The sequence below is a fragment of the Nerophis lumbriciformis genome, linkage group LG21, assembly GCF_033978685.3.
Source record: "Nerophis lumbriciformis linkage group LG21, RoL_Nlum_v2.1, whole genome shotgun sequence".
Taxonomy (NCBI): domain Eukaryota; kingdom Metazoa; phylum Chordata; class Actinopteri; order Syngnathiformes; family Syngnathidae; genus Nerophis; species Nerophis lumbriciformis.
In genome coordinates, this window is record NC_084568.2 from 29466252 (window position 1) to 29480647 (window position 14396).

The following is a 14396-nucleotide window of genomic DNA, read 5'->3' on the forward strand; positions in this document are numbered from 1 at the left end:
TAACATGTAACTTTTAAAGGTCTGATTGGATTAATATTGACTCAAATTTGCACATTGTTAGATGTAATAAATAATATTGGTCGCAATATGTTGCCTCAATTTTATTGAGTGCACTGTTAAAAAAATACATTGTAAAATCACAGCAAATTACTGGCTAGTAATTGGATTACTGTAAATGTGATTGTGAAATAACAATTAATTGCTGTGAAATATAATGGTATTGTCATTTTTACAGTCATTTGTTGTAATGTTACAGTACATTTTGATTACAGTATTCTACTGTGAAGAAATACTGTTAAATGCTGTAAAATCCTGGTAAACCTTTACAATGTAGTTACGGTGTATCTTTTCTATTGGAGGATTATATGTGTCTTTATCACGAAAGCTTTTTTTTTTACTCTGTATTTATGTCACAGAATTCTTTGCATTTGAAATGTGTGAACTGATTCTTTTTTTTTTTTTTTTTACTTCACATTTCATTCAATACAAATCTGTAAGGAAATGTGTGCGTTTGAAAATTCAGTTTGTCAAAATGCAGTGCTTTTAAATTGTGTAAAAATTCTGTGTAAAAAAGGTATTATATAAAAAAGGAAGTAAATTTGTGTAACTGATTTTGCAGGTTTGAATTTTGTTAACTGAATTTTTTACATTAAAGTTTTCATTACCGGTAAATAAAATATCAGTGTATAAAAAAATAGTGTACAAATATTCAGTGTAACAAAATAATTGTATACAAATTCAAGGTAAAAACAATCAGTGAAGCAATACTGATGCTGATTTTTTTATATATATATATATATATATATATATATATATATATTTTTTTTAATTAAATTGTCAGCATAAGTTTTGGTGTCAAAATTCAAACGCACAAATTAATTTACATATATTTATGTACGTAATAAAGACACAAATGAACCTCCATACTTTGTACAATGTACTTTCTTTGCATCCTTTTAGACTCAGTCCGACTGAAAACAAATGAAACATAACTCAGAATATGAAATAATTAATTGTATTGCAAATGTTGAGGCACAGTACATGAAATCAAGTACAGTATGTGTCGAGTTTACAATGCAAGAAGCCTTATTGTAGACCAAATATACAAATATTATAGTTTAGGAATTAAAATGGGGCTTGTAAACAAAAAATGTAACAGTAACAAATGTGTAAAGTAAGAGTTGCCAAATGTAAACTTTGTAAGTGTGGTGCACACTTACAGCACGGGCATTTGTTTGTCTGCCTACTTGGGCGAGGTGGCGTCCTTTAAATACGCGATGATGTCTTCTCTCTCTTTTTTCTTGCGCAGACCGCTGAATATCATCTTGGTACCGGGAATGTATTTCTTTGGGTTTTCAAGGTAGACCATCAGGGTGTCTTCACCCCACACGATACCTAGAGCAGAGGGAAAAACAACATTAAGTCCAACTAAGCTCGTCTGAAAAAGAACTCCAATGGTGACTGGAGTGTATGAAAAAGACGTTCTACATTGCAGCTCCGCACCTTTGTCCTTGTTGGCCTGCGTGTAAGTGAAGCCGGGGGCTTGTCCGGTCTTCCTCCCGAACAGGCCCCACAGATTGGGCCCCGTTTTGTGTTTGCCACCTTCCTCCACGGTGTGACACTGGGAACATTTCAAAACGAACACCTTCTTGCCTTTGCTGACGTCTCCCATGGCCGGTGTTCAGCTGGACGCAGACAGGAAGTTACGTCAGAGACAAAGCGTTAGGACATGAGAATCAGAATCAGAAATACAAACCCCGTTTCCATATGAGTTGGAAATTGTGTTAGATGTAAATATAAACGGAATACAATGATTTGCAAATCCTTTTCAACCCATATTCAATCGAATGCACTACAAAGACAAGATATTTGATGTTCAAACTCATCAACTTTATTTTTTTTTTTGCAAATAATAATTAACTTAGAATTTCATGGCTGCAACACGTGCCAAAGTAGTTGGGAAAGGGCATGTTCACCACTGTGTGACATGGCCTTTCCTTTTAACAACACTCAGTAAACATTTGGGAACTGAGGAGACACATTTTTTAAGCTTCTCAGGTGGAATTCTTTCCCATTCTTGCTTGATGTACAGCTTAAGTTGTTCAACAGTCCGGGGTTCTCCATTGTGGTATTTTAGGCTTCATAATGCGCCACACATTTAAATGGGAGACAGGTCTGGACTACAGGCAGGCCAGTCTAGTACCCGCACTCTTTTACTATGAAGCCACGTTGATGTAACATGTGGCTTGGCATTGTCTTGCTGAAATAAGCAGGGGCGTCCATGGTAACGTTGCTTGGATGGCAACATATGTTGCTCCAAAACCTGTATGTACCTTTCAGCATTAATGGCGCCTTCACAGGTGTGTAAGTTACCCATGTCTTGGGCACTAATACACCCCCATACCATCACAGATGCTGGCTTTTCAACTTTGCACCTATAACAATCCGGATGGTTCTTTTCCTCTTTGGTCCGGAGGCCACGACGTCCAGAGTTTCCAAAAACAATTTGAAATGTGGACTCGTCAGACCACAGAACACTTTTCCACTTTGTATCAGTCCATCTTAGATGAGCTCAGGCCCAGCGAAGCCGACGGCGTTTCTGGGTGTTGTTGATAAACGGTTTTCGCCTTGCATAGGAGAGTTTTAACTTGCACTTACAGATGTAGCGACCAACTGTAGTTACTGACAGTGGGTTTCTGAAGTGTTCCTGAGCCCATGTGGTGATATCCTTTACACATTGATGTCGCTTGTTGATGCAGTACAGCCTGAGGGATCGAAGGTCACGGGCTTAGCTGCTTACGTGCAGTGATTTCTCCAGATTCTCTGAACCCTTTGATGATATTACGCACTGTACATGGTGAAATCCCTAAATTCCTTGCAATAGCTGGTTGAGAAAGGTTTTTCTTAAACTGTTCAACAATTTGCTCACGCATTTGTTGACAAAGTAGTGACCCTCGCCCCATCCTTGTTTGTGAATGACTGAGCCTTTAATGGAATCTACTTTTATACCCAATCATGGCACCCACCTGTTCCCAATTTGCCTGTTCACCTGTGGGATGTTCCAAATAAGTGTTTGATGAGCATTCCTCAACTTTATCAGTATTTATTGCCACCTTTCCCTACTTCTTTGTCACATGTTGCTGGCATCAAATTCTAAAGTTAATGATTATTTGAAAAAAAAAAAAGTTTATCAGTTTGAACATCAAATATGTTGTCTTTGTAGCATATTCAACTGAATATGGGTTGAAAATTATTTGCAAATCATTGTATTCTGTTTCTATTTACATCTAACACAATTTCCCAACTCATATGGAAACGGGGTTTGTACTTTATTAATCCCCGAGGGGAAATTAAGATTTTCAGCACAATCCCATTCAAGATCAGACAAACATTACAGGGAGACAGAACAGGATCGCTGTCGGGTCTGCCAACTTCCGGCGCCCCTTACAAAAAAGGTGAGAAACCGGTAAACGCTGGGGGGGGGGGGGGGGGGGGGGGTCCAGACTGAGGCCAAGGAGAAAAAAAACTTATAGCCATAGTACACATAAGCATGTGTGTAAAAGGGAAACATCAAACTTCAAAGAACACACAGGACATTAAAGACATTAAAAGGGCAAAGCATGGCTAAAGGCCTATTGAAACCCACTACTACCGACCACGCAGTCTGATAGTTTATATATCAATGATGAAATCTTAACATTGCAACACATGCCAATACGGCCAGGTTAGCTTACTAAAGTGCAATTTTAAATTTTGCGCGAAATATCCTGCTGAAAACATCTCGGTATGATGACATCTGCGCGTGACGTCACGGATTGTAGAGGACACTTTGGGACAGCATGGTGGCCAGCTATTAAGTCGTCTGTTTTCATCGCAAAATTCCACAGTATTCTGGACATCTGTGTTGGTGAATCTTTTGCAATTTGTTCAATGAACAATGGAGACAGCAAAGAAGAAAGCTGTAGGTGGGAAGCGGTGTATTGCGGGCGGCTGCAGAAACACAAACACAGCCGGTGTTTCATTGTTTACATTCCCGAAAGATGACAGTCAAGCTTTACCATTGGCCTGTGGAGAACTGGGACAACAGAGACTCTTACCAGGAGGACTTTGAGTTGGATACGCAGACACGGTACCGTGAGTACGCATGCAGCTGCGGCTTCCAAACATTTGATCGCTTGCCCGTACGTGCGTGCCGCTATGTGCATGTCACGTACGTTAACTTTGGGGGCTTTGGGGAAATATATGTGCTGTATGAACTTTGGGGAGGTGAACGGTACTTTGGGCTGTGGGATTGAGTGTGTTGTGCAGGTGTTTGAGTTGTATTGGTGGGTTATATGGACGGGATGGGGGAGGTGTTTGTTATGCGGGATTAATTTGTGGCATATTAAATATAAGCCTGGTTGTGTTGTGGCTAATAGAAATGATCAAGTATGACACATAGAATGGACCTGCTATCCCCGTTTAAATAAGAAAATCGTATTTCAGTAGGCCTTAAGGCTCTGTCTACACTAAGCCGGATAACACCTTAAACGAAAAATTATTTAGCCTAAGCCCTGTTTCAGTCACACTAAACCATCGTTTAAGATTCCCCTCCTTGGATATTTTTTTACACGGGTAAGTGCGCCGTGTATTTCTTGAATCTCCGGCTATTAGCTTTGTATGGACTCATTGATCGTTTACAAACTGAGTTCGGAGAGGAAGTGACGCTAGAAAGATCACGCCACAGCCAGCTTCATAACAACCGTAGCTAACCACTGGAATGATGGAGGCGAGTCATCAAGACATGCCCGTGTTTCTCCTTCTTCTACATGTACAGACGCTTGTGGAAATCACACATGAATACCTTAAGAGAAAGCGATTGCAGCTATTTGGGATACAACACATCTCAGACGGCAAGAGAACTTCCGAATGTCCAGGTCAGCTGTGATTCTACTTACCGAAAAACTTTGTCCATTTGTCGAAGGAGAGACAACGAGAATGCGGGCTCCCATGGATGTGATAAAAAAGGTAGCGTGTGCTTTTTATTACCTGGCCTACGAGGGAAGACTACGGAAAACGGCGAATGCATTTGGACTGGCAAAGCAGACTGTATCAGTTATTGTCCGCCATGTATGTCGCGGACTCAACGTCTAGGTCCAGAGTATATTAAGTCACAAAAAAACGAATGGACGATGAAGGTGAAGGCAAAAGAGTGAGGAGTGTCCTGACCAGATATCTCGATCCCTAGTTTGATTGATTCACAGAAAAGAGTAATTCGTATCATTTTTAAAGTAGGATATGGAGACCACACAAATCCACTCTTCATTAGGTCAGGATTATTAAAACTAAAAGACATTGTAGAATTGCATACTCTATTAGTGATGTTCAAAGCTAGAAATAGAGTTCTTCCGAAGGACTTACAAAAGTTATTTGTATTCACGTCTGAAGATGAGAACCACAGAAGGCCGTATGATTTTAAACATCCAAGAGTGCGAACAAATTTGAAACAAATGTGCTTGTCTGTTGTTGGTGTGAAAGCATGGAATTCTCTAAAGAAAGACTTAAAAAGTTGCAAGAATATCTTTGAATTTAAAAAGAGTTACAAAAAGAGACAACTGGAATTATATCAAACTGATTTTGATTGGACTAAGGGTGTAACGGTACGTGTATTTGTATTGAACCGTTTCGTTACGGGGGTTGCGGTTCGGTTCGGAGGTGTACTGAACGAGTTTCCACACGGTAGTGATGGGTCCGACAACACCGATGCATCGGCGCATGCGTCGAGCTCATAGAGCGAAACCCTGTGTCGGTGCAAGTACCGCTTTTAGAAAGTCACGTGACCGATCATGAGCTGTTTTGGTCACGTGACCGATACGCGAACTGTGTCGCACTCCCGCCTCCTCTGTGCCCTGTGAGCGGGTCTTTTCTACAGCCGGAGAAATAATAACTAAGAAGAGACGACTGAAGTGTTGATAACAACCAAACTTACCCCCACCCCCCCCCCCACCCCCCTCTATATCCCACACCCCGGATTGTAAATAATGTTAATAATTCAATGTATATACTGTTGCATTTGGACCAGTTGTTCCTCCCAGGGAATTCAAGTCACAAGTCGCTCCCAAGCTCTTTACGACACTTAAAGCTGAGTTGAAAAACCACCAGAGACAGAATAGGTATTTTGTAATATATTTGCAAAGCTTTGTAAACATACTGAGACCAGTCCAGCATAGAACATTCAATCGCGCCGCTAAGATGGTCTCCCTCCCTTGAAAATCCCTCTCCCCTCTTAAGTCCCTCTCCCTCTCACCCTCGCAGTCTTGTCCCTCCAGCCAAAACACATGCCCATTGTCCTCCGCACCTGGACATAAGGCTAGATAAGAGAAAGGAGTATCTCTCTTTCTTACATTCCTCACTCAAGGTTTAAGCACACAGTATGTTGCAGACAACCAAAAGACCACAATTGGAAGAAAAACACTAGCTGTTTTGTAATATGATTATGAAATAAAAGAAGTAACACTAAAATTCGGAAATATGTAAATATCTGCCTCCGACAATACTCTGATGATTAACTTGTGTGATGACTGTATTATGATGTTAGTATATATCTGTATCATTAATCAATTTAAGTGGACCCCGACTTAAACAAGTTGAAAAACGTATTGGGGGGTTACCATTTAGTGGTCAATTGTACGGAATATGTACTTCACTGTGCAACCTACTAATAAAAGTCTCAATCAATAAATGAAAGAAATCGTCTAAAATTGAATACGTTGGAAAAACTGTTTTATTTTAATAAAAATGTGTAAAAAATGTATTTAAAAAAATCCCAGTCCACAAGCATCTTCCTTCACAACACATTCTCTTAGATTTCCATGTTATTATACATGTTCACATTTTTTATTGACTGTATCTAAAAAAGATAAAAATATATTTTTATTTAAATGAAGATATGAAATAATCCTAAATGAAATACAATGACTTGGTTTATATTATTGTATATACTAGGTCATAAAATCAGTGTCAGTTGAGTCGGTCCATAGGTTGCCTGTAGGGATTTTTAATGTCCAGCAGATGTCAGTATTTAGTGACACAGTATCGACACAGTATCAATACAGTTTTGCAATGTGTCGAAACGCTTCATGACGCCTCATCAACCCATCACTACCACACGGACATATTAAGTAGCGTAACGCACGTTGTGTAAACAATGCACACCGAGGCACAACACACGGCATGCTAGCAGCTAACTGGCTACGATAGACTGACCATACGTCCTCTTTTCACCGGACATGTCCTCTTTTGCGGAGCTGTCAGGGCGGAGTTTCTTAAATGTCCGGCATTTTGAGTTAGGGTTGCGTGTATTTTCAATGTACGTTCAGGGTTAAGAAGGGGTTAAAAACAAAACAAATTATGCGCGCAGCAGCATTCGTGACGAAGGGGCAGAGACAGAGAGAGCGAGAGTTACGAAAAACGCGCATGCGTCGCCAGGCTCTGCTTTTTATCCATAGATTTATCACATTTAATTTTTTATTATCTATAGCAGGGGTGTCAAAAGTGTGCCCCGGAGGCCATTTGCCGCCCACAGCTAATATTTTAAAGGCCCACGGCACATTCTAAAAATACTATTAAAATAAACAAAAACATAACAAAAGTGACACAAAAAAGTTTAAGGTTAAATGTAATTTAGAAAAAGTTGCAATGTTGACTAATAAAACAAAGCTGTTTTTTTTTCCTTTCAAACTGTCATTGCTCAAAACATAATATTGAATCAAAATCAATGTTATTATGAATTATTGACCTATCCAAGGTTCCGATTACTTCACATCAAATATTCCACTAAGAAAAATATTTTTGGTGGAAGATTTTGCAAATTTGGTAAATAAATAACCCAAAAAAGTATATTTCGTTGTTTTCTTACAGTACCGAAAATGAACCAAACCGTGACCTCTAAACCGAGGTACGTACCGAACCAAAATTTTTGTGTACCGTTACACCTGGGGCTGTGAATCATTGGGTGTCCCACGATTCGATTCAATATCGATTCTTGGGGTCACGATTCGATTCAAAATCGATTTTTTTTTCAATTCAACACGATACTCGATTCAAAAATGATTTTTTTCCCGATTCAAAACGATTCTCTATTCATTCAATACATAGGATTTCAGCAGGATCTACCCCAGTCTGCTGACATGCAAGCAGAGTAGTAGATTTTTGTAAAAAGCCTTTATAATAGTAAAGGACAATGTTTTATCAACTGATTGCAATAATGTAAATTTGTTTTAACTATTAAATGAACCAAAATTATGACTTATTTTATCTTTGTGAAAATATTGGACACAGTGTGTTGTCAAGCTCATGAGATGTAATGAAAGTGTAAGCCACTGTGACACTATTGTTCTTTTTATTTTTATAAATGTCTAATGATAATATCAATGAGGGATTTTTAATCACTGCTATGTTGAAATTGTAACTAATATTAATACTGTTGTTGATAATTTTCATTTTTGTTTCACTACTTTTGGTTTGTTCTGTGTCGTGTTTGTGTCTCCTCTCAATTGCTCAGTTTATTGCAGTTCTGAGTGTTGCTGGGTCGGGTTTGGTTTTGGAAATGGATTGCATTATTATGGTATTGCTGTGTATTGTTTTGTTGGATTGATTAAAGGGGAACATTTTCACCAGACCTATGTAAGCATCAATATATACCTGGATGTTGCAGAAAAAAGACCATATATTTTTTTAACCGATTTCCGAACTCTAAATGGGTGAATTTTGGCGAATTAAACGCCTTTCTATTATTCACTCTCGGAGTGAATAATTGTGACGTCACATCGGGAAGCAATCCGCCATTTTCTCAAACACATTACAAACACCGAGTCAAATCAGCTCTGTTATTTTCCGTTGTTTCGACTGTTTTCCGTACCTTGGAGACATCATGCCTCGTCGGAGGGTGTAACAACACGAACAGGGACGGATTCAAGTTGCACCAGTGGCCCAAAGATGCGAAAGTGGCAAGAAATTGGACGTTTGTTCCGCACACTTTACCGACGAAAGCTATGCGACGACAGAGATGGCAAGAATGTGTGGATATCCTGCGACACTCAAAGCAGATGCATTTCCAACTGGACTGGACAGATCAGCTTTCAGGAAAAGAGAGCGGATGAGGGTATGTCTACAGAATATATTAATTGATGAAAACTAGGCTGTCTGCACTCTCAAAGTGCATGTTGTTGCCAAATGTATTTCATATGCTGTAAACCTAGTTCATAGTTGTTAGTTTCCTTTAATGCCAAACAAACACATACCAATCGTTGGTTAGAAGGCAATCGCCGAATTCGTCCTCGCTTTCTCCCATGTCGCTGGCTGTCGTGTCCTTTTCGTCGGTTTCGCTTGCATACGGTTCAAACCGATATGGCTCAATAGCTTCAGTTTCTTCTTCAATTTCGTTTTCGCTACCTGCCTCCACACTACAACCATCCGTTTCAATACATGCGTAATCTGTTGAATCGCTTAAGCCGCTGAAATCCGAGTCTGAATCCGAGCTAATGTCGCTATATCTTGCTGTTCTATGCGCCATGTTTGTTTGTGTTGGCATCACTGTGTGACGTCACAGGAAAATGGACGGGTGTATATAACGATGGTTAAAATCAGGCACTTTGAAGCTTTTTTTAGGGATATTGCGTGACGTGTAAAATTTTGAAAAAAACTTCGAAAAATAAAATAAGCCACTGGGAACTGATGAAATGGTTTTAACTCTTCTGAAATTGTGATAATGTTCCCCTTTAATGTAAAAATTTTTTAAATTAAAAATTAAAACAATTAAAAATTAAAAAATCGTTTTTTAAAAAATGAGAATCGATTTTGAATCGCACAACGTGAGAATCGCGATTCGAATTCGAATCGATTTTTCCCCACACCCCTAGTTATACCCCTAGATTGTACGTGTCATTGTGAAAATGCTTAAACGAAAATTAAAAAGTATGTTGGAGTTCGGGTGTTGGTGGAGGGAACAGTTATAAAGTCATCTAAAATCATTGGTGTTATAAAGGGGGCAGATAAATATAAGAATAGTATTCTTCCATCTGCTCCTTTCTGATCATGGAAATGTATAAGAAACAAAAAACAATGAAGGCGTCAACTGTACGTGGCTTGTATATATGCATTTTCATGAAAGGAATATAAAGAAATGATGATGATGATGATAGATGTAAAATGTTCTTTATCACATTGTTTACGTATCTAATAAAGATGTGATTAATTTATGATGGCTCGGGTGTGATTCACTACAATAGGGCCCCACAGCACACAAGATTCCAGTTAATTGAAATACCACAATACTGGACATTGTTCGGATAAGTTAAATTTAATTTAGGAACTTGCACACAAAGCAACACTGGAGGTGACTATGACGTACGGATTTTGCGCGCATGCGTACTAGGTCGCGTTGCGCGGCGGACGGAGGGGGTTAGAGGGTCTTAAAGTAAACGACCATTGTGAGTGTGTGTGTGTGTGGACAAGGATAAGGTTAGGTGGGATTTACCCTGGATAACCTTAGCCGGCTTAGTGCAGAAGGGGCCTAAGTTGTGAAATCAAGCAGAACTGTACGTTATACATGTGGGCGAGCTCACACGGCTACTGTAACACAACGTTGACCAAAAAACTCATCCGCCTGTACATCATTACTAGTGATTCAGTAAACACAAGTAAGAATCCTTACCTTTCTGGGTGTAAAGGTAAGCTCGTACAAAAGCGGCGCCACCCTTTTCCAAGTGAAGTTGGGCTTGTTTCACGTATCCAACTCTTGAAAACTAAAGTGTCAGGTTTCAGGAAGGTGTGTCTTGTCTGCTCGAGTCATCTCAGACAGGTGAGTTTACTATCAACATTCCCCGACACTTTTCATCATTTATTCACAATGTCGGATTATTCATGCACAAATACTAGGTGGAACATAATAATGTGGACGTAATCGCAAGTTAACTATTTTTTAAAGTAGGAAGAGCGAGCAAGAGTGGGATCACTTCCGCATAGTTGTGACGTCACGACCACCCTGTCAACTGTCGTTAACGTGCTATGTAACGAGCTTTATCATTTTAAACAGTTTGTTGACATTGTTATTTCAAGTATGGTGATTGTTTACACGCACACGCGTGACCACAAATGCCACGTGTAATATGATAATGTGTATGTAATCCCACGTTATCTATATTTAAAATAGGAAGAGCTTCCGCACAATTGTGACGTCACGACCACCGACGTTGTCGTCTCGCTAGTTTTATCTTTTTAAACAATTGTATTTATTTATTTATTTAGGACAATACAGTTATTTATGTTCCAATTTATACAGTAATGAGGAATACAAGTTTTATACTTTCAAATGGTTGCTGACATTATTTACATATATTATGATTACATACACTGTATAGTTTTTATGGATTATTTGTAACAATTGCGTTATAATTTCTGGTATTAAGTGATTATGTATATAAATATATTTCAAATATGTAATATGCCACGTGACTCACCCCACGTTAATCACTTTCAGATCGGAGGAGTCATAGACATCTTATAAGTAGACACAGCATCGACCGCTACTGCCTACTGGCGCTGACGAGACGCGGGGCCGCCATCTTGGAGTGGTGATCCGCTCCACTCAATGCAATCCATTTGGCAGGAGCAATTAAATGTCAGCGCATTTAATTAATCTTATTTCACTGAATACCACTGATTTTCACGCGGTTTTTTGTCATACGTGTAGCTATGATAAAGGACACTTGTTATGGCGTGTTTTATCATTGCTTAACAGTAATAGAATATTCATATATGCTATAAATGACCAGACGTCCGAGATCAAAACTGGGAATATAATCCCAGAGAAGGGGGGGAAAAACGGTCAGCTATTTTGAAGTTCAAGAAACAATATGATTAGGTTATATATACATGCGTATAGCCTCCATAAACAATGTATGAATACATTAGATATCTATATATCTTAGGGACCTATAGACTGTATCTCTGTTGCTGCAGCAGCAGAGAGTTTAATCTGTCTTGACACTTTGTATTGATATTTTGTACTACATTCTTCCCTTAAATGATAATGTCTACAGTGATTGTTTTATATGTATTTTTTTTATGTAGCTAACATATACGCCCCCACCCCCCACCCCCTACACAATCTGGACTGTGGTCCTAATTTTTACCCCTGTTGGTTTTTACAAACTTTATCTTCATCATTTATTTCAACTTTATGTTATTGAAGTATGACAATTTTAAATGAAATTAATTTCATTGACAAGCAATTCTATTATGGTCATACTCTTGTTTGCTAGCGGATACGATTTCAGTACTATTGAAGATCTTTGCTCCTTCTCAATTCTGTGGTAATATTCTTTTCACAAAATACAACCAATAGTACGTTAATGTTAAATCTTACTTGTGAAAAGTAATCCCCCGATTCCTATTTTCAACAGTCTGTTCATTTGAGCAGGAAAACGCTTAACACCAGCCCGGCATCTTTGTTTTCCACCTGTCAACTGTCAGTTTAGGCTGCTCGCCGGCTCCTCATCACCACTTCAAGATGGCGGCCGAATTTCTCGCGTCACAGCAGCCAATGCTGCATCTACTTATAAGATGTCTATGGGAGGAGTCATAGGGAGGAACGTTAGTTCAACAACAACATGACACAAAACAAACACCATCTTTCAGATTAATATGAACATGAAAGGGAACAAAATCTCTAAATTTTTCACAAATATTTTCAAACAATCAAGACGTCAAAAAACAAAACTACGACAAAAAGAAAGGAAATTAAAAAGGAAATGAAAAATACTATACTTTTTTTTAAATTGTCTTTGATTAAAATGGGTTTTTATAATATTATTTATAATATGGGAGGTTTCATGACATTTTTGTTTTTGTTTGTCATTATTAGTGAGCTATGCAATATTTTAAAATTTCCAAATAAAACAAAAATATTTGTTTTATAGGACATTACTCTGGATTTGTGAATATATAGTTTTCGTAGAAGACATAAAAGTTGAATAGCACTCTCTAAGTCTTCATGAAATTGATATTGCCATAGTGAGTAATCATAGCTTTTTTATTTATTTTTATTTTTTTTGTAAGTAATCACAGCTGGCAATCGAGGAAGCACTTCCGCCTTGTTGTGACGTCACCAACGTGTTTGAGACAAGCCATCCCGACGCAGTATAGTTCTGTAATAATACTCCTTGAAATGATCCAAAGGACCACAAAGTACAGACACAGTCTCTAAGAAGAAGCTGCTAACTTTCGACAATGCATCAACACGCACGTTGAGGTGATTTTTAAAGCCGACATCTTTATTTGTCGCATGCTACCATGAATTGATTAACGTGGACCATAAGTTGAAAAACTTATTCGGGTGTTACCATTTAGTGGTCAATTGGAGGGAATATGTACTGTACTGTGCAATCTACTAATACAAGTTTCAATCAATCAATCAAAAAAAGTTGCAAATGGCGACCTCGTATCTTTTGGCTAAACAGTATTAATTCCACTGACCAACAGGGGGCAGCAAAGCAAGCACACGTTCCTCGTTTATTGCTGGTAATTAAATAAATAAATGATAAATGGGTTATACTTGTATAGCGCTTTTCTACCTTCAAGGTACTCAAAGCGCTTTGACAGTATTTCCACATTCATCCATTCACACACACATTCACACACTGATGGCGGGAGCTGCCATGCAAGGCGCTAACCAGCAGCCATCAGGAGCAAGGGGTGAAGTGTCTTGCCCAAGGACACAACAGGTAATTGACCCCAAAAGGGACAAGCGGTAGGAAAAGGATGGATGGATGGATGGATGGTTGCGGGCCTGACTGTGGTAAATGACTTCCTGCAAAGTAGGAATTATTAATCAATATTTTGATAGCCAGAGCATTAAAAAATGGTTTCAACAATATGAGAGCCCCTGGACATTAAATAACACCCACAAAGTCACCTTTACACTCGTTTGACGCATAATAAAAGAAAATAAGGCATATACTGTACTGACTTTAGCAGCCATTGTTTCATCTCATGGCCGATACTATTGTAGTGTTGACATTTGTGTTAATTTAGCACATTTTGGCTAATATGCGTCATTTTTGCAAATGGAATTTGCCTCTGAGCGGCACACAAACGCGCATGTCAAGTGTCTTATCAAATGTCTGTGTCCTGTGTAGACGAAGCAGGGACAGCAATATATCAACTTTTTATTGCTAAAATGGCACAAACGCCGTCCTCCTGCGGAGCTCAGACTTACTTCCTGTTCCTGTCTACGTCACTAAGCCTTCTGGGTAAAGTAGTTTACAAACATTTAGCGCGACACCTCACTTCCTATAATACATGTGTTTACATATGTGTTTGTTCTTTATTTATCCAGGTTGAGACGATTAAGAACA

At 38.7% G+C, this 14396-nt stretch overlaps 1 protein-coding gene and 1 long non-coding RNA gene across 2 annotated transcripts in view; one reads left to right on the forward strand and one right to left on the reverse strand.

Annotated features, from left to right (window-relative positions):
- Positions 1-999: 999 nt before the first annotated feature.
- On the reverse strand, positions 1000-10971 carry cycsa (cytochrome c, somatic a). Its single transcript, XM_061982486.2, has 3 exons — positions 10694-10971; positions 1504-1685; positions 1000-1395 (listed from the first exon to the last, which is right to left on the reverse strand). Exons 2-3 carry the CDS (start codon positions 1670-1672, stop codon positions 1244-1246), a joined length of 321 nt encoding a protein of 106 aa, XP_061838470.1. The 5' UTR covers positions 1673-1685; positions 10694-10971; the 3' UTR covers positions 1000-1243.
- Positions 10468-14396, forward strand: part of LOC133620868 (uncharacterized) — a 116132-nt gene continuing 112203 nt past the window's right edge. The window contains exon 1 of the long non-coding RNA XR_009817574.2: positions 10468-10840. This is a non-coding gene — a long non-coding RNA (uncharacterized lncRNA). The remainder of the gene's footprint in view (positions 10841-14396) is intronic.